Source organism: Lampris incognitus, chromosome 1, assembly GCF_029633865.1.
Source record: "Lampris incognitus isolate fLamInc1 chromosome 1, fLamInc1.hap2, whole genome shotgun sequence".
Lineage (NCBI taxonomy): Eukaryota > Metazoa > Chordata > Actinopteri > Lampriformes > Lampridae > Lampris > Lampris incognitus.
In genome coordinates, this window is record NC_079211.1 from 149,280,068 (window position 1) to 149,300,900 (window position 20,833).

The 20,833-nt window shown below is 45.7% G+C and overlaps 1 protein-coding gene across 1 annotated transcript in view; it reads right to left on the reverse strand.

Moving 5' to 3' along the window:
• Positions 1–20,833, reverse strand: part of cspg4ba (chondroitin sulfate proteoglycan 4ba) — a 52,711-nt gene that overhangs the window by 30,909 nt on the left and 969 nt on the right. The window contains exons 2-4 of the mRNA XM_056280344.1: positions 13,475–13,638; positions 3,646–7,218; positions 157–630 (exon numbers count right to left, since the gene is read on the reverse strand). Coding sequence (XP_056136319.1) covers positions 157–630; positions 3,646–7,218; positions 13,475–13,638 — 4,211 coding nt within the window. The remainder of the gene's footprint in view (positions 1–156; positions 631–3,645; positions 7,219–13,474; positions 13,639–20,833) is intronic.

Consider the following 20,833-nt stretch of genomic DNA (forward strand, 5'->3'; position numbering starts at 1 on the left):
TTTGGGGGACTGAGACACAATAGGATTTTTTTTTTGATTTGTGATATTTTCATGAAATCTGGAGTTTGAAAATAAATAAACCAAGTCAAATGTTCATATTTTCAACCAATTCTAGAGATTATCACGAATTGAGAAGAGTTGTTGAGAATCGCTCACCTGCCGCCTTGTGAAAGACGTTATGGGCACCCCTGGGTAGCGAGAATGCTCAACGTACCCGTGTTGCGGGCGCTCAGTCAAGCTATACAGGAAGTTCACACCTGAGAAATGTCGGTTGGTGACCTTGAGCACTTCCTGGGTTAGCGCCCTGGAGGCTCCCTCATTCAGTGTGAAATTGAACACCTGTAGCGGGATAAGGCCCGGAATGATGTCAACAGACATCCTAATGCCGTTGACCTTGGTGACCCCGTTGGTTGCATCGAGCACGAAGGTGTCGTTGACTTTGTCGGGCTCTGCCTGCACGTACTGGATGTTGCCGGCGTTAATGTCCAGCTGGGAAAAGGTTTTGATGGGGGACTGCTCAGTTCCAACGTAGTGCTCTTCAGCCTCAATGAACTGGCGCAGAAAGCCATGAGCAGGAGCTGCTTTGACGGTGAACACAATCTCTGATGGCAGGTTGTCTTCATGAGTGACCTGAAGGATTGGAAAAACATTAGAAAACAACAACAACAACAACAATACAACACTGTAACAACCCAGGGACATAAATAACTGACGGGTTATTTTTTTCATTATTACCGTGCAACAGTGTAACACTGTTCCCATATTGTCATGGCTGCTCCCAGTTCTGGCCACTCCAGCCCTGGTTTTGTTTTTGTTTTTTTGTGGAATTTTTCTCCCCAATTGCATCTACCCAATTACCCCACTCTTCCAAGCCGTCCTGATCTCTAATCCACCCCCTCTGCAGATCCGGGGAGGGCTGCAGACTGCCTCCTCCAATACATGTGGATTCGCCAGGCGCTTCTTTTCACCTGACAGTGCGGAGTTTCGCCAGGGGGATGTAGCACGTGGGAGGATCACGCCATTCCCCCCAGTTCTCCCTCCCCCCCGAACAGGCGCCCTGACTGACAAGATGAGGCGCTAGTGCAGCGACCAGGACACATACCCACATCCGGCTTCCACCCGCAGACACTGCCAATTGTGTCTGTAAGGACACCCAATGCTGGAGGTAACATGGGGATTTGAACCGGCGATCCCCGTGTTGGTGGGCGACGGAATAGACCGCTACGCTACCTGGACACCCCCCAGCCCTGGTTTCATATTTCATGCCTTGTCCTGCGCTTACAACACCATCCCAGCCCTGAGCCCTGTCCAGTTTTCCCCTGTTACCCATTTGCCCCAAAGCTGTCTTTGATTATTCATTCACGTTTCTGTGTATTTAAGTTTGGCTGTTTTGCTGGTTGTCAGAGCATTTCATGCCTGTGCCGTGTCACCACCATGTTACCATGTTCTCGTCATATGTGTCCCTGATACCCTCATGTTTCCTACCAGTAGAACTTTTGTTTCATCCGTTACTGCATCTGCATTTGGGTCCTCAATTCCTGCTCCTGCCATGACAGAACGTTGTGATCATTCCAGGACCCACCGGACGTTGCCCCTCCTGTTGCTGACTTCCCCCTGCAGCCAAGGGGTTGCCTACGAGTTTTCCTGTGGACAAGGCTGCCATCCCTGACGTTTGATGTCTGTCCATCATGAGTGCTGCTGTTTTGTCTGTCTGCCCTGTGGTCAAGAACAGCCGTTCCCGAATTTCATGCAGCCGAAACCACCGTTCCCGATTCCCCCGCAGCTGAGAGGCACCTCTATGTGCTCCTGATTCCCCTGCGGTGAAGCTGCTGTCATCTGTTCTGGCTGTTCCTGTGGCCCCCGCAGCCGAAACCAGTGTCATTGGCTGCTCTGGAATTTGTGTAGCCGAAGCTGCCATTCCTGATTCCCCCGCAGCTGAGAGGCACCTCTGTGTGCTCCTTCGGCCAATACCGATTCCCCTGCGGTGAAGCTGCTGTCATCTGTTCTGGGTGTTCCTGTGGCCCCCGCAGCCGAAACCAGTGTCATGGCTGCTCTGGAATTTGTGTAGCCGAAGCTGCCATTCCTGATTCCCCTCCAGCAGAGGGTCACCTCTGTGTGTTTTCCCATGGCTGAAGCTGCCGTTCCTGCTCTGATCCCTCCGCGACCGGCTAGGACGTCAGGTGGCGTCCGTGGGAGGGGAGCACTCTCATGGCCCCTCCCAGTTCTCCAGCCCTGGTTTCCATACCTCATGCCTAGCTCAAGTTTCTCTCATCATGTCAAACTAAAGTTTCTCTCGTCATGCCTAGTCAGCTTTGTTCAATGCCACAGTTGCCATTCTGAACCCCCCGCGACTGGCTTGGATGCCACCTGGCATCCGTGGGAGGGAGTACTGTCATGGCCACTCCCGGTTCTGGCCACTCCAGCCCTGGTTTACATTTCTCATGTCTTGTTCTGCTCTGACATCAATCGATTTGGACACTGCACAAAAGTCTTATAATGGCACGAAAAACACTGTTTTTTCTGTCCATGTGTACATGTACCTGTCCTCTGCTAATCTCACATACTACCGGGCCTGTCAGCCCAATAGTTTTTGTGCACAGTTACGACTGTATGGTCACAGACCTCTCGTGGTTGCGGTGAGTCAAAACCTTTGAAAAAACCTGTTTTATACCACAATTGACAGCTAACTCCTCAGCTGGTTTTTCACCAAAGTCTGAGCACTGGAGAAGGGGAGATATGCTTGGGGGAGATCTGCGTTCCACTGAGTGCACTCTTCTAGTTTATTATTCATTTAAGTTAATGTGTATTTAAGTGTGGTTGTTTAGTTTGCTGGTTGTCAAAGCATTTCACATCTGTGCCGTGTCATCACCAGTTTAACCATGTTCTCGTCATGTGTGCTGCCGATACCCTCATGTTTCCTGCCAGTAAACATTTGGTTTCACCTGTTACCGCACCTGCATTTGGTTCCTCTATTCCTGCTCCTGCTGTGACACATAGTTTGATGTAGTTTATAATACATCAGACTGTCTGTGTTAGCTTTGGTCCCAGGATCCAATTTTACGAGGATGGGAACCGTTTACTGCAGCTGATGGCACACCAGCCACATTGGCTGCTACACCTGGTTTGTAGTCCTCACTGCCAGGAGGGACAGGTCAGGAAATCACAGATTTCAGCTTTAGGACAACATACTGACTCTAAGCCTGAACTCTTTAGGCAAGTTGCCCCCACACACCTTCAGTCTTCAGCTTCAACACTATAACGTGCCTTGCCTAAGGACCATCAGCAGCTCAGTGGCTCAATAGAGATCAGGTGTTTAAAGAGATAACTGATGCTAGGCTACGCTGAAGCTTAAATGTTTATGAGGCTTAAATGTTTATTAGCAGAGACTTCAAATCAATTCTACAGTGCTGTGAAAACCAGCTGTTAAATTTAAAATGTCTGTATTATTTTTTCCTTTTTTTTCTTGGTGTAACCTGGCATTATGGCAAAATAAGCAGTAGTGGTCCAGGTGACATTTTCTCATTGGTTACATCCTTTTTTTTCTCTCTTTTTTTTTTTAACAAACATAGTAAAAATATGTAAAACTGCACAAACATTGACAAATAGGCATTATTTGAACTAGTATCAAAATCCTTGAACACTCACCTCAAGTTTACTTTCATCAATCTTCACTGGTTTTCCCTCCTCCACCAACAGGGTGTTGTTATGCTGGACAATCGGAGGCCTCTGGTGGCTTTCAAGGTAAATCTTCACACTGACACTTGCTGCTAGGAGAAGACTTTTGGCTTTCACTGTCAAATTGAAAGAGTCTGCCAGATGTTTGCTGTCATTGTGATGATAGGAAATGAGCCCATTCTTTAGCTCATGCTGTGTGAATGACTGTATCCTTGTTTCATTGCAAAAAAGTACTCCATACTTGGGATCGTCGTAGATATTAAAGATGACCTCACTGTCATCTCTGATGTCGAGGTTTGAAATTACACTGAAATTACTGGTGGAAAAGGTCACTGATTGGCCCTTTTGAACCAATAAACCAGTATTGTTGCCAACTTTCAAGAAAGGGATGTCAGCACTGATGTCCAAAAGACTCGAGACAAAATGTTTCCCATCGGACACAAACAGAACAAACCTTCCGGTGCTCACACCTCTGTGAATGAACAACACTCGTTTCTCTTCTAGGTCCTTCTGCTGGAACTGGAAAAGCCGGTGAGAAGTGTCATTCACCAGCACCAAGTCTCCCATTGGGATTCCACGGCGGGTGTAAATCAGTTGGCCATCATTAAAATCAGAGTCTGCATCATGGTAACGCATATCATCGATGGTGAGTAACCTTTGTCCATCTCTGACTACGTGGAAAACTTTGTCAATAACACGCACCGGCTTTTGGTCATTGACTAGTTTGATGGATATATTAAACGTTCCCTCTTTAGAGCCAATATCATCCTCTGTGATGGAAGTTTTAAACTCTTGGCTAGTGGAGGCAATGAAACTGAATTCGTCCTGGGTTGTTTCACTGTCATCATGGATGTACATTATGCGTTCCTCTAATATGTCCTGATTACTAAACATAAGAATATTGTTGTAACTAGCATTGGAGTTTGACTGACTTATGCGAGCTAGTTTTCCATTTTGGGGGCTCCTTATGACAGTGTAGAGCATGTCCTTTGTACTCAAAGTCTCTGCAAACAGCTCATCTTTTGTGATCAATTTACTTTCTCCTTCCATAAGGGAAAGTCCATCATTTCTCATGAACACACTATTGACATCAGCTTTAATAGAGATGTGGAAATCATGGTTTTGAGAGTGAGTGTGTTTGGAAAATATCTGAAATTTGAATTTGTCACTTGTGTCTTCGTAAGGCCTTTCGACTAGCTCATAATGTACTTTTCGATCTGTGACATTCCTTTGGCTAAAGGTTGTGTTCTTTTTCAAGACTGTTGCATCAAGCAGGAGTTTTCCTCTCTTTGGTGTGGTGAGAACCCGAAAGAAAAGATCGTCCTCTGAGAGAGTTACACCTTTGGCTGTGGCATAAAGATATTCAGCGTCCAAAGTTAGTTTTCTAACTTTATTCATATCTGCCATTTCATTCCTCACCAGGTTGTACCTAACCCACCTCACTGTGATGGGGAACAGCAGTTCTGTAGTTGCCCTTGCAGCCACAGTTACCTTGCACTTGAAATAATCTGTGGCATTGGAGGTCTGGATTTCTTGGAAAGTGCTAAAATACCTGAGGCGCCCTTTCTCTAGAAGCCTTTGGGAAAATGAGTCAGTGGGGCGCCACTCGCCACTAGAGTGAAGTCTCTGCAGTTCTCCATATTGAGGGGGCTCAATGGTATCATATCGAATATCGACAGTCTGCCTCACAGCATTGGTTTGTACAGCCAGCTGCTTTGAACCAATCATAGCTGACTCTCCTTGCGTGAGCTCAAGGCCTGTGTTGTTGGCAATCTTGTACTCCAGGGAAATGGCCATGACTCTTAGAACCACTGTGTTACTCACCTTTTCACCATCACTAACCCTTAACACTATCCTTGAATTCCTTACCCCTGTGTGAACATAGTAAATTTTCAGTTCATCCAATTCTGGGTAAGAAAATGTGGTCACTGCAGTGCCAGGGTTGTTCTCGATCTCTAAATACCCTGCATCTGCATTTAGATTACCCAGCACAGAGAATACAAGTTGGTTATAGTCACTGTCAATATCTGTGGCCTTTAGTACCTCGGTGGTTAGGTGTTTTCTTGAGTTCTCCAGCAGGACAAAGAGATTCCCTTCAGGCAGACTGAGCTCAGGTGCGTCATTGGTGGGGGTTACTGTAATATTGTAGCAGTACAATTTGTGCCCCTTCAGGTAATCGGGAACTTGCTTCCTACTACTTGAATAAATTGAAAAAAAGAAGTAGTCAGTGGGCTCCTCTGAACCTCCATGGATATAAATGACCCTGCCATGCCAAAGGTCCAGCATGCTGAAAGTGTTCTCCTCTTGGTCTTGGTCAACATCAAGCCTTATATGACCATGTATAGGTTGTTCTCGAATTCTGAACATAATCTGAGACTGACGAATGCCAAGCTTCTTAAAGTCCAAAAAAACCTTGATGTGTTTGGACTCAAGAGATGCTCGACCACCCTCTGAGACCACAAGATTTTTGAGATGCACAAAGTGGAAACCGTACTTCCTGTCCAAGCCCCTCACTAAAGTGGACATGTGAAGTTCCGGTGTTGGAGTTACTGGATCAAACTGTGGTGCTGGAACTGTGACCGGACTCATTGTTGTAGACAGGTCAGGTTCTCTCTCAGGCTCACAGCCAACTGAGACATCCTTGGTAACAACAGCAGTGGACAAACCCATCTTTACACCATTGACCTTTATGTTCTTCAAACATCCCTTCAGGGAGCCACCTCGGACACGCTTTCCTGACACAGAGAGCAGGCCTATCTTTCTAACTTCAGCCCTGGTGCTGTCGTCGATACCCCCAACAAAAAGTAAACCTTTCAGCTGAAGTCCCTTTGAGCGAGAGCCAGTATTGGTTTTCACAATTTCATCATCCACAGTGAGCTGAAGGCTTCTGGAATTGAAGTACAACTTAACAGAGTGCCACTTCTCGTCATTAACAAATGTGAGGGAGCGAAGTTCTGTTTTGGATCCGGCTTTGCCCACTACAGCCACAACCAAGCCTTCCTGAATCTCCACAGCTACAAAGTCACCTTCTCTGGCAGAATTGTACAATACAATTCCCTCTTTGGCTGACGTGTGCATCACACACTCAAATATCCCGTCCTGGCGGGCATTCCATGGTGGAAGGGAAATGTAGGCCCTTGAACTGAAGAAGCTAACAGGATCTTCTACACCGGCAAAGAACTGGGGACTGCAGCCAAGAGACACCTCGTGGACGCTCTTAAATCCACTGTAAGGCCTTAATGATGACAGCATGTCATGCTCATTGAAGACCACCTCATCCAGACAGCCACGGAAGCCAGTCAAGTCACTAGGCAGGTAAGGTTTGTCAAGACCTCCTGAGCCTCCAACAAAAAGACCCTCCACAATGTTGAGATCATGATGGGGTCCTGGCATAATTAAGCTGGTATGAGAATTCTTGTCCACAGTAAGAGTGACATTGGATCGCTCATGGCGAACCTCCACAGAGTGCCAGGCCAGGTCATTGACCTGGATGCCTCTCTCTGAGTGTAACAGACGCTCCCCAGATCCCAGATCCAGTTTCACCTAAGAGAGGAAATATCAAAACAGGATTAGAAAACGTGTAAGTTTGATGAATAAACTGTAAAAACATGTTTAATTATTCAGATCCAAGCAGCAGAAAATGATATCCAACTGAGTTTGATTACTGAAGACTAAATTTGCTTTGTTTAACTACTTCATTGCTTTTATTGCAGAAATACATTGCTAAAAGCTGCAAAACGAGGAACAGAACTAACCCAGAGACATAAAACACATCTTTTATTACATATGAAAAGAAGTGACTAGTTACTGGATCTAGGATTTTACCAGTATAAAAAATAACGTAGTCTGAAATAATGACTTATATCAACCTATTTCTATATTTTCTATGCCGATTCAGCATAAAATGTATTATGTGAACTCTTCTCATCTAAGACACACAGCCATATTTTAAAAGTATCACACGAGAAGTTTGAATTATATGATGATCTGCAGACTATGTGGCACCTGGACAGAATGTAACAGAATTTAGATGGGAATTCCATGATGTCACCCCTGTTGATAAAACGGTAAGCATTGTGTGCATCTTTGCTCAAGAAGAGCACCATTATCTCTTTGCCTTCAGCTATATCCTACGAGCATCATGGTCACCATGGTCATTACGTAAAGCTTGTGTTTAACTGTTTAAATGGACAGGCTTCTCAGCCTTGAAGCAAATACACCAAGACTACAGAGCTGCAGCAGATACAACAGAGTAGCTTCAAGTGGCAACGGCTTGTATTCTATTATAACAGGTGTCTGAAACTGAGATTTGACCAGAAATGTAAAGCGCTCTGAGTGGCTGTTGCAGCTAGAAAAGCGCTACATAAAATGCAACTTGATTGATTGATTGATAGAACTGTAAAGTTTCACTCTGCAAAACATCTTTTGCTCAGACTGCTCCTTTCACAGAAAAAGCTAAGTCCTGGAACTCGCCATCTGATCATTTGAAATTTGTTGCAAACTTCACCACTTTTAAGAGAGCAACTAAATCCTGGTTAATTCAGCAACAAACCTGTATGCATGTCTAGTCTTTAGTTTTGTCTAGTTTTCTAGTCTTTTTACTACTAAATTCAGGTGCGTGGGAAGACGTCTTAAGTAGGGGGGCAGCTCACAAAAACGAAAAGTATTGTGGCGAGCCAGTGTGGAAGAAAGTTGAGAGGCAGAGATCTCTTTTTAATCACAACTCCCATGCCTCATACACTGCACGACCCCGGGAGTGCTCTTTTATTCACACCGGCCAGAACACATCAGAACTGACAACAACTTACCGAGCCGCCACCCCCCACCCCCCCACCCCATGTCCTGGCGACATCAGTCCCAGTCACGGTCCTACAGTCAGTCAGTCAGTAAACGGTCTCCTACTTCCAAAACAACAACACAAGAATAACCACAACATCATTAAAACACAATTTAACATTAACAGTCCCATGGCACAGTGGCGCAGTGGTTAGCACGGTCGCCTCACAGCAAGGAGGTCCTGGGTTCGAGCCCTGGGGTAGTCCAACCTTGGTGGGTCGACCCGGGTCATGGTCTGTTTGGAGTTTGCATGTTCTCCCCGTGTATGTGTGGGTTTCCTCCGGGGGCTCCGGTTTCCTCCCACAGTTGAAAGACATGCAGGTCAGGTGAATTGGCCGTACTAAATTGTCCCTGGGTGTGAATGTGTGTGTGTGTGTGTGTGCGCCCTGTGGTCTGTCCAGGGTGTCTCCCTGCCTGCCGCCTAATGACTGCTGGAATAGGCTCCAGCATCCCTGCAACTCTGAGAGCAGGATAAGCGGTTCAGATAAGGGATGGATGGATGGACATTAACAGTCCCATCAGCCACTGCACTCCCCCGGCGCAGACCCGCCGACAGTCAGAGTGACCGCCTCCCCCGATCGCTACAGTATGACGTCATTGTTTTGTTTGTAAGGTGCGTGTGTAGCAGATTTGGAACTGAGCGTTTACTCACTTTATTATTAAAAATGTACATTCCATGCACTGTTTAAAATAAAGGTATGTTTTATTTTTTTTGCATTTGTACATTAAGAAAAGTTAGGCATACTGTTGGGTCTAAGATGTTACACAGCCACCTGCCACTACTGGGGTGGGGTGGGGGGGGGCTGCAGCTCCCCCTAGTGGTGGGTGCAGCCCCCCCCCCCCCCCCCCCCGCTTCCCGCACTAATGACTGTGTGCTTTATGGCATCTTGTTACACTAAGTTCACCTTCTTTTTACCTCACTGTTTTAATCTCATTTTCATAAAAGCCCCTCTAGGGATGACTGCTGCAAATTAGCATCCACTATAAAAACGATACTTGTTGATCTGTGATACTGGACTATACAAATAAAACTGACTTGCATCAGATAGCTGTTTTCAGTTTGTCCATGTACAGGGATGACTGCTGCAAATTAGCATCCACTATAAAAACGATACTTGTTGATCTGTGATACTGGACTATACAAATAAAACTGACTTGCATCAGATAGCTGTTTTCAGTTTGTCCATGTACACTGTGTCCGTCCCTATCGAATATACCAAAAGTAAGTAAAGAAATGAATAACCACCTTAGACTAATGCTGCATTTAGTTAACACACGTGTCAAGGCTTGCTGCGGAGTCCTGGCTCTAGTACATGGAAGGGTTTCAAGGGAGCTTTTCTTATGCTTTTCTCAGACTCGCTTGGATTGAGATGCCAGAGAAAACCAGAGGATAACTTATGCAAGAGGAAAAAAAGAAGAACATTATTTGGTGACCTGTGCCAGTTCAAGAAACAGGGATGAGTAAGTGACCCCCCCCCCTCATGCTCACTGAAGTATAATGATGCCTCTTGGTTGTCAGAGCAAATCATTCACAGCACGTCAGTTTAATTCCTTCTCTTAAGTTTATTTCTGAATTTTCCCTTTTTCTCCCAATTTAGCGGCCAATCGATCCCTATTTTAGTTGAAACACCCACCCCCGTACTGTGTGCGTTCGCCAACTGCGTCTCTCCGGCCGGCAGTCTCAAAGGAGACGCCTCGCCACTTTCGAGACAAGGCGACTCCAGGCCGAACCACTGCTTTTTCCCCACACACGGAGACGCATTCATGTGAGGAACACAAGCCGACTCCGCCCCCCTCCCGAAGACAGTGTTGCCAATTATTGCTGCTTCATCGAGTCCGGCCATAGTCGGATCTGACGAGACCGGGGCGCGAACCCCGGTCCCCAGTGGGCAACTGCATCGACACAAAGCCGATGCTTAGACCGCTACACCACCGCGGACCCTCGTCAGTCTAATTCAAGAATAAGCTCAGTTACATAGTATACGGCTTCATGTACTAATCTCAGGTCTTTAGAAATGTCCTTGCTGAACATATCTGTGCATAAAAAAAGGTTCCTGCACCTGTCCACTTTGTGTGCTGATTCGGCCTCAGCAGAACTGCTTATGGAAAGTTTAGAAAGCTGTTGTAAAGGGACAACTGTGTTTCGCCCCCAAAACCCTGCCAGCAAAGCTTGACCCCTATGCCAAAAACAGTGCACCCCTACTACCCTGCTTGAAACACTCACCCATCATAAAACTTTCTGGTTGAACACAGTAGTTACGATATTGTGGCACAACGTTACGCCTGAAACTACAGACAGGGGACAGGAGAATAAGTACTATTCCATGTACAGGAAGCAGCATGACTATGATAGAGAAAGTCAGCCTGCTTCTGCTCTAGTATGATATGATTTTCACATTGAAATTAACTATGAAAGAAGGGAATATGTTGCTAGCTTTAAATTACTCGCTATGACATCTGGGTAGCATAGCGGTCTGGTCCGTTGCCTACCAACACGGGGCTTGGCGGTTCGAATCCCCGTGTTACCTGAGGCTTGGTCGGGCGTCCCTACAGACACAAGTGGCCGTGTCTACAGCTGGGAAGCCGGATGTGGGTATGTGTCCTGGTCGCTGCACTAACGCCTCCTCTGGCCGGTCGGGGCGCCTGTTCGGGGGGGGAATAGTGTGATCCTCCCCACGCACTACGTCCCCCTGGTGAAACTCCTCACTGTCAGGTGAAAAGAAGCGGCTGGTGACTCCACATGTATGGGAGGAGGCATGTGGTAGTCTGCAGCCCTCCCTGGATCAGCAGAGGGGGTGGAGCAGAGACCGGGATGGCTCGGAAGAGTGGGGTAATTGGCCGGGTACAATTGGGGAGAAAAAGGGGTGGGGGTAAAAAAAACAAACAAACAAGTTCACTGTCCCTGTATTCATATTATCATGATTTTAGAAACACCTTAGTATCTTCCATTTTTCGGGCAGCAGGATAACTGCATTCAATTTTGCTGCGTGAAAAATAAGGACATGTTCAAGCACCAACATGAACATTTCATTAACTCAAAACTCGCTGCTGCTGTCACAGTTTAACAGCCTCCCGAGCCAGACAGTCCTGTGACGACAACTTAAGATGTGTCCGGCCACATTGTCTCTCGTAGGAGGAAAAGAATGGGGCTGGTCCCAAGAAGACAACCCAATCGGACTATATTTGAAGGCTGGTCTTCACTGCTGCTGCTGTTGGTGACTCAAGCTTGAAGGCACTGCTGTCAGCCAGAAGAACAGCAGACATCACCAAAGGCTACGGAGCACAGCAGTTCTACAACCACAGTATCTGCTGCAGAAACAGCGAAGGGAAATGAACATTAATAAAACGAGGGACAAAATCCCTGCATGGATTCTCCCAAGACAGAAAGCAACGACATTTCACTGAGGACTTCAGCTGCCGTTTGGACACTGCTGGCTGAGATCTGCAATGTCCAAACCAGTCTCACTTTAATTTAGTGTTCTGAGTTTTAATCTTTCAATATAGACTAATTTACATAACAGCAGCAGCCATGTGCATACATAGCATGCATAAAGCCGAGACCCCACACCCCGGGTGCCCTCGACACCCTCCTTGTTAAAGGCGACAGAGGCCAAATATTCAGTATCCTTTTTTTTGGGGGGGGGGGGGTTCCCCCTTTTTCTCCCGAATTGTATCTGGCCAGCTACCCCACTCTTCCGAGCCGTCCCGGTCGCTGCTCCACCCCGTCTGCCGATCCGGGGAGGGCTGCAGACTACCACATGCCTCCTCCCATACATGTGGAGTCGCCAGCCGCTTCTTTTCACCTGATAGTGAGGAGTTTCACCAGGGGGGCGTAGCGCATGGGAGGATCACGCTATTTCCCTCAGTTCAGCCTCCCCCCCCCCCCAAACAGGCGCCCCAACCGACCAGAGGAGGCGCTAGTGCAGCTACCAGGACACATACCCACACCCGGCTTCCCACCCGCAGACACGGCCAATTGTGTCTGTAGGGACGCCCGACCAAGCTGGAGGTAACACTGGGATTCAAACCAGCGATACCTGTGTTGGTAGACAACGGACTAGACCGCCATGTCACCCAGATGCCCCCAAATATCCAGTATCCTTATTACTGTGATGAATACGAACATGTCCAGCTTGTTAAGCTAATCATTCAACGCAGACATAAGAAAGCACAGATCAGCGCACTGTGTCTCATTAATGCAGCGTGATTCCATGAATCTCCTGCTCCCATTGTGACAGTGAATGGCTGGTACGGAGTTCACCCACATCCGGCATCGCTGTCTGTCTGCTTGTGTTGACATGTTGAGCAAGTGATATACATGGCTTCGGGTTTTCAGTTTGTGTGTGTCTTTGTGTGTGTGTGCGTGCGTTTGTTCTTGCTCAGCTATGTTTGTGGGGAACAATGTGACTTTTGAACTACGAGACTGGGGACATTTCTGCAGAGTGGGGGGGGCATTTTGGTCGGTCCTCTTCTTTAAGGTTCTATTTTCAGAATTAGGACTTGGGTTTAGGTTTAGAGTTAGTATTAAGTTACGGTTAAGGTCATGTTTAAGGTTAGTTGTGGGCATGTAGTTCTGATAGTTAAGGTTAGGGTTAAGGGCTAGGAAATGAATGCAATCAATGAAGGTCCTCACAAGTATAGAAAAACAAAAACGTGTGTGTGTGAGATTTTACATGTACCAGATATGTTTGTTGTACATGAAGCCCTTTTTCTGTCCACATGTTTCTGCCCACATGTGTATGAGTGTAGACCTTTTATTTGTTATTGCCTTTCTATTTTATTTTTCTACTTATGATTGTATTTATTTGCTTCTCTAGCATTTTCAGCTCTACTGCATGGATGAAAGGTACTATATAGATTATTTGCGTTATCCTGCATGTGTATGTGTGTGCATGCACGTCTGTGTGCGTTCATGTATGCTTGCACAGATATGCCAGTGTGTCTGGGCCATGGATGTACTCACCTGCAGGCAACCAGCATGGAGCTCCACTAGGATGTAGTCGCGTTGGCCGACAGCAAGGAACAGCAGGCCCTCAGCGCTGGAGGTTCGAAAGCGAAGGCGGAGCAAGTTATGGTTGGATGACTCCATTGCCTTGAGCTGTATGAAGCCATCGCCGTAGAAGGAAGCTGGAGAAGGGGTGGGGGGCAGAGAAAGAGGGGAAGAGAGAGCGAGAGAGAGAGGGGGAGATAGAGAGAGAGTAAATTGCACATGATGATCACATTTGGTTTCCTCTGACTTCCGGGTGTGGGGGGTGTACTTGGGTTTCAGGGGGGTAAAGTTTGTCATCACACTACATTGGAATTGAGCCAAAGATTTTATTTTTTTTGCTGCAAGCGGGATAGGAAGTACGGTAGAGCAGCGGTGAATAAAGCAAAACACAACAAGTCGAGCTGAGCTCTGTGGTCTTAATATAGCCAACATGTGACATTTAGATGTAAAAGCCGAGCTAATTATCAGCCTGGCTGCTCTTCCCAAGTGGAACAGATTCAGCTATACGTTGTGAGGTTGTTTGGAAGTACATACACATACACACACACACACACAAGTACACGCAAACACACTTTTTTGAACACACGATGCGGATTTGTATAAGTATATCTCAAAGCTGAATTAGAAGGCTGTTTGCTCGGCTCTACTTTCAGCTTTCCTGGTGGGCCAGGTAGTTCAGGGCTTGTAGTTTGGACACTCGTCCATAATAATCTATGAGCACCCACTTGAAGTTCTCTCAGAGGGCAACCATGCTGGTTTTAAAGCTTGAGCTTGAGCTGCATAATAACTACCTTTATTCAAAACCAAAGCGTCGGATGTCCCACCCAGACAAGATTCCAGGTTCAAATATCAACACTCAGGACCCCGGCTTTGAGAGAAAGCCTGTCTTATCCACAAATACTAACTGGATTGTAACATAAAGAAGGATTTTTTTTAGACGTAACGGTATGCCGCTTTAATGTAAGGACTGCAGCGTATGAAGGTTGAGGATGTGGAGGTAGCAGGACGGGGGTCGGACATGTCCAGGCCTGCTCTGCCCTGACAGGAACCTTCAACCTGAACATGAAAGGGGCTGACGGCCCGACTTTGTCTCAAACCCCGTGTCCTAGAAACAATACCGTGGACGCACCCAGCTGTTTCTTCTACCTCACCACCCTGCCATTTCACATCGCCCTGTAATCTGGAGTAATGCGTTCTGAAGCTTTCCCATCCAGCCAGTATCTCCAGGGACCAGCGCTTTGGTGTTTAGTTTTATTTTTGTTTTGTAGAGTCCCTCGCTTTGTTCAGTAGTTAAAGGAAAACTCTGGTATCAAACCGATTGATAGGTATCGGAACCTTTTGAATTGAATAAGCATTGCACAAGCTAACGCCAGGTGACCGCTGCACACAAAGCAGCAACGTAACCAAATAATGTCCACCAGAGTAGCTCTGTTAGGGCACCGGCAGACTGAAACAGACAAAACTTTGAGAGGAGTCTGAAAACACCTTCCATTTTCTGCTTCCGGTGTGGGAAGATGGCGGCGTGAATTCATATTTGTGATGGCCTCACCCAGTACCATCCATGCAGTGCCTTTGTCCATGTCTTTGGGCCAGCATTGCTCAGGAGGTACAGTGAGTCATCTAGTAATCAGAAGGTCACTGGTTCGATCCCTGGCTCCTCCAGAGAACGTGTTGAAGTATCACTGAGCAAGACACTGAACCCCTAACTGTTCCTGATGAGCAAGTTGGCACCTTGCATGCCAGCCTCCACCATCAGTGGGTGAATGTGAGGCATCCACTGAAAACCACTTTGAGTGGTCGGTAGGCTAGGAAACCGCTATTTAAATGTGTCTCTGTCGAAGTTTGTCTTCGTTTGATGGCTGGGAGAGCTGGCGCTGGATTGGCTGCGGGAGCTTGGTCTGCTGCGTCCTGTGGGGCCCAGGGACCACGGCCCTGCCTGGAGCTGCGCCCGAAGAGGAAAAACCAAGGGCGGTCTGACAGGACGCGAAAGCAGGGCAAGCTAAGTTCACTGTCTGTGAATGTTCTCATTCATCCAGGTCATGGTTATCCGAAGGAATTGAATCAAGTGCAACTGGACTTGGTTATATATCCGTGAAGACGTTTCGCCTCTCATCCAAGAGGCTTCCTCAGTTCGTGCCTTTCTGACTAGACCAAACTAGCTTGGTCAGAAAGGCACGAACTTAGGAAGCCTCTTGGATGAGAGGCGAAACGTCTTCATGGATATATACCAAGTCCAGTTGCACTTGATTCAATTCCTTTGGCTAAGCTAACTGCTAACCCATGCAGACCGGCACTTCTGATAACACCAAGGGCAGTCTGGCAACGGCCTCACCTGGTGTTGACTGCGGTGTTTTTGGTGTCGTTGTGTCGAGTGTGGGGAGGTGTGTCAAGGGTGTCTGGCTGGGAGAGCTGGCATTGGATCGGCTGAGAGAGCTTGGTCTGCTGCATCCGGTGGGCCCAAGGACCACGGCTCCTGCCCAGAGATGCGCCCAAAGAGCAAACACCGAGGGCGGTCTGACAGGACGCAGAAGCGGGGCAGGCTAAGCTAACTGCTAGCCCATGCAGACCGGCAGTTCTGACAGTCATCCTGGCTGCCGTTCATTCCCTTGGACAGTGATGTTTTTTTTGCTTAGTTTGGATATATGTGTTAGTTTGGATATGTGTTTTCTTGTATTTCTTGTAGTTTTTGGATATGTCTTTGTGTTACACTGCTGTGGGCTGGAGGAAACAATATTTCATTTCATTTCATGTACGCAAGTATACCAGACAAAATGACAAATACAGGGTTCCTGATTCCTGATTAAGAAAAGAGAATGCCAGTACAGTCAGTCAGCACAGTAACTTTACATTTTATTCTATTTTTATAGCTTTTCTCCAACTCTCTCACATGTCTGCTTTGGTCTTCCTGCAACATCTCACTGCTCCTGAGATTACAGACAAGATATCTATCATGGATTATACAGATATCAGTCCGCTATATAGATACCATCATAGAGGTATCAATCCATTTCTAAAGCGAGTACAAGTCTCGCTCTGTAATCCTGTGAGACGTGAGTTGTTACAGTGTGAGAGAGTTGGAGAGAAGTGCAACAAAGAAAACGTACAAAAGGTGGGCCACTGCGCTGACTGACCGTACGGGGATTGTCTCTACATAATGCAAGGTGTTTCAGACTCCTGTCAAGACCTTGCGAGTCTACTACAGCCAAAAAAGGAGCTCTTTTAATGGACGAGAACCGGAGATGGATTACAATGGGGTTTGATGTACAGCAGTCGGCTGATGCTCGCTCGCTCGATACTGTATCCTTTTTAAAAGATTCTGCCATCCATCGTTTTGTTTGACTCCTAAAGACAGGAAAATAAGGCTTAGGTTAAAAAAAATACCAGTTTTCCTTTCCGTGTAGAGAAAACTGCACTCCAACTTTGACCCGTGTTTCACAGAATCAGCCACGTCTGATCGCTAACGGACGAGATTGACAAACTGAAAAAGCCAGATAGATACAGCAAGTTAATGCACTTTCCCCCCACTCCAAATGAACGGAAGGTTTAGTGAACTGATGGGTAGATTTGTTAATGAAAACCAAAATTGACCTACTGTGTGGTCTAAATGAGGACAGTCAAAACCACTAAACCATGAAAGTCAGGCCTTTAAGCGACACAGTGTCCAGTCACCACAACTGCAGAGGCAACAAAAGCTGAACATTTGCTCCAAAAGGACACTGGGGAACCAGTAACCAACCGCAGAAACTCCAGTTTTACACCACTTAAGAGTGATGAATGTTTGACTGTAAATAAATAGACTGAAATATGTCCTTGTTACGCAGCCCGTGGAGGCAGGAGCAGATAATGGACTACAACTGTTGCAGTTGTTAGTAGGGTGTTATGTTCACCAGTAAAAACTTAATGGGCTATGGAAACACATACCCCACGTTAAAACACAACGTCTCCTGGCCCTTTCCTTCCTTTCCTCCTCAACCCATTCCACCACAGTGAACACAGCAACTAATGTGCTGTGGTAGCTTTAATCCCAATGAACACCCTGAATCGGAGTGTGCGTGTGTGTGTGTGTGTTTGTGTGTGGGAGTGTGTGTTTCCAGGTCCACCTGTCGCCAACATGTCATTCCTGGCTCACACAGCAGGAAAGAGCCGCTCCTTAGTACTTTTAGGGGGGTTATCTCAATGCAGAGGGATGGAAATCCTAAGAATGTAAATGAGAGAGTAATCAGAGTAAACGAAAAGCCGCACAGCTAAATACAGGCTAGGCTTACGCCCAACTGTTGTGCTGTTGTGTTGGCATAAACAGGAGGAATTTTAACTGCGGCCTCTGGTCTACGTGTCCGTACGAGCAGCATCTTCTGCGACAGGGACGGGTGCGACCGAGATTCCCCCCAAAACCAAAACCGGGTTAATCACAAACCATTAGCTTTAGCTTAGTTAGCAAGTATAACTGTTTGACAGTGGGTAAGTCATCACTATTCCAAACGAAGACGTTGTGGTCAAAAGCTGGAAAAACCAAGGTGGAACTTCCTACATTTGATTGGAATGCGCCACAAGACACAGGGTCACAATCTGACGGGTCACACGTTTTGCGGTAACACCGGCGACCCTCGTATGCAGCGTTAAAGCATCATTCCTGGTATTTTCTACTGACGTTCAGGTGGTCTAACAACTGGCCGGAGCACAGGACGCACAGCTTGGTTCGCTGGTCCTCAGCAACACTACACGGCAAAAGACAAATGAATAAGATGCAGTTGACTCCGCATAGGAAGTTACGTCAGTCTCGGTTATAATCGCCTTACAACAACCCGAGCACCCTTTTTAATGTAAAACTACAATTTTGTTCCACGTGCTCCAGTAAATCCCATTATTTTGTTTTAGCTTATCATCATCAGATGAATGTTCCCCAAATGTTTGCATGGTGATTACTAGACACAGCCCAGCCATGCGTTCCAGTCACAACAAGTCCGTACAGACCACACTGTCAGCCGGAATAAGCCTTTCAACAACAAATGGAAAAGAACGGGAGGAGGTATCCTTTAAACTGTGGGCCAAACCAGGCGGCTGTAGCTGCTTGTGCGTTCAGATTAAACAACGAACAAGAGATGCAAGTTGACTGTTGTGCCTCTCTGGTTTTTGTTGACTGTCATGCAACTTTTTTGACTTGACTGTCAAAATCCAGCTCGTCACCGTTTCAGTAGTCGACCGTTTTGCGGTGGCTCACAACTCATCGACGAAGAATTTAGCCAAGTGTCTAGAAGTGCAATCAGCTAAGCTACACACTGCAGCTATGTTGAACAGAAGGACACGATGCATCATAAGTGAAGTAATGGCACGCTGTAGATCGGCCACAGCACGGCCAAGGCTACGTCAGACTAAATTTAGATGACATGACGCAGCCTTACTGTCGAAATTAATCAGACCAGCTAATAAACGCCTTGATGGGGGTAACGTACACATCACTGAGAACAGATAAAGCATCTGTTAGATCCCTCAGTGCAGTGGGCTATATTGTGCATTGGTCTGAGGTTTTTTTTCTTTTTCTGCAATTGTTATAACCAGTCAGTTCTTCCAGTACACTGCACATCACTCGTGTTCTGCAGGTCCATCGGAGCAGGTGAGGGTCCAGTCTGTGGTAACATACAGTGTGATGTGCATCTACTTGTCCGTCTGGGGAGAGACAGCACCCCCTCTTTTGCTCTCCCTGAGGATTCTTCCTATTTTTCCCCCCTGTTAAAGGTTGTTTTTTTTTTTTAGTAGGGGGTTGTTCCTTATCTGATGCGAGGGTGTAAGGACAGGATGTTGTGCAGAGGTTCCCAAATGGATGTGCCGCGGCACTTGTGTCGTGAGGCAAGTCCAGGTGTGCTGTGGGATTTTGTGAAACTATACGTTATTATTGCAATATACGACTAAAAAGTTATTGATTCATTTTTAATTCTCTGTATTTTGTACACACTCACTTCCCAATATGGAGACCAATTATCGGCCCAAAAAACTATTTCTTTAAAAACCTCCCGTCGAAGGGAACCCCAGTGTTACTGTAAAGCCCACTGAGGCAAATTTGTAAGTTGTGATGTTTGGCTATACAAAATAAATTGACATTGACATGAATAGAGATGTGCACAATGTCCAGACAGGAGGCAGCATAGCTGCTGTGAGAGCAAGAAGAATCTTTCTGCACAAAGCGAATGAGTGAATTGAAAGACTCAATTCATTTCTCATGCAAAATATTTAACATCAATAATTTGAAATATATGATGCAATGCCCACGTATACATTTGCTTGTTGTTAACAAATATTATCAATCTGAATGAGTCACTGATTAAACATTCGTTCCGTCGTGTGTGTTGCATGAAATGAATAAAAATTATTCATTAATAATCACATCGAACACCATACATACTACATACTGAGCTGCTGCACGAGTCCCCCCCCCGCACTGTGAAGCGCCCTGGGTGTCAACATAAAGCGCTATAAAAATGTAATCCATCATCATCCTCTACATCTACATCATCATCATCATCATCATCATCATCTACAACATCATCATCATCCTCTACAACAGGCTTTAGCAGCGATGCTTCAGCTCTATACACAGACACTACACCGAATACAAAAATGACAGTAAGATTCATCTTTACAGTAAGATTAATCTTTAAAGTAAGTTATCTTCACAGTAAGATTCATCTTTACAGTAAGTTATCTTTACAGTAAGATTAATCTTTAAAGTAAGTTATCTTTACAGTAAGAGTTATCTTTACAGTAAGTTATCTTTACAGTAAGTTATCTTTACAGTAAAATTAATCTTTACTGTAAGAGTCATCTTTACAGCAAGATTCATCTTTGCTGTAAGAGTCATCTTTACAGCAAGATTCATCTTTACAGTAAGTTATCTTTACAGTAAGAGTAATCTTTAAAGCAAGTTATCTTTACAGTAAGTTATCTTTACAGTAAGAGTCATCTTTACAGTAAGAGTCATCTTTACAGTAAGTTATCTTTACAGTAAGTTATCTTTACAGTAAAATTAATCTTTACAGTAAGAGTAATCTTTACAGTAAGAGTAATCTTTACAGTAAAATTAATCTTTACAGTAAGAGTAATCTTTACAGTAAGAGTCATGTTTACAGTAAGAGTTATCTTTACAGTAAGGTTATCTTTACAGTAAGAGTCATCTTTACAGTAGGAGTTATCTTTACAGTAGGAGTAATCTTTACAGTAAGAGTTATCTTTACAGTAGGAGTAATCTTTACAGTAAGAGTCATCTTTACAGTAAGGTTATCTTTACAGTAAGAGTCATCTTTACAGTAAGAGTTATCTTTACAGTAGGAGTAATCTTTA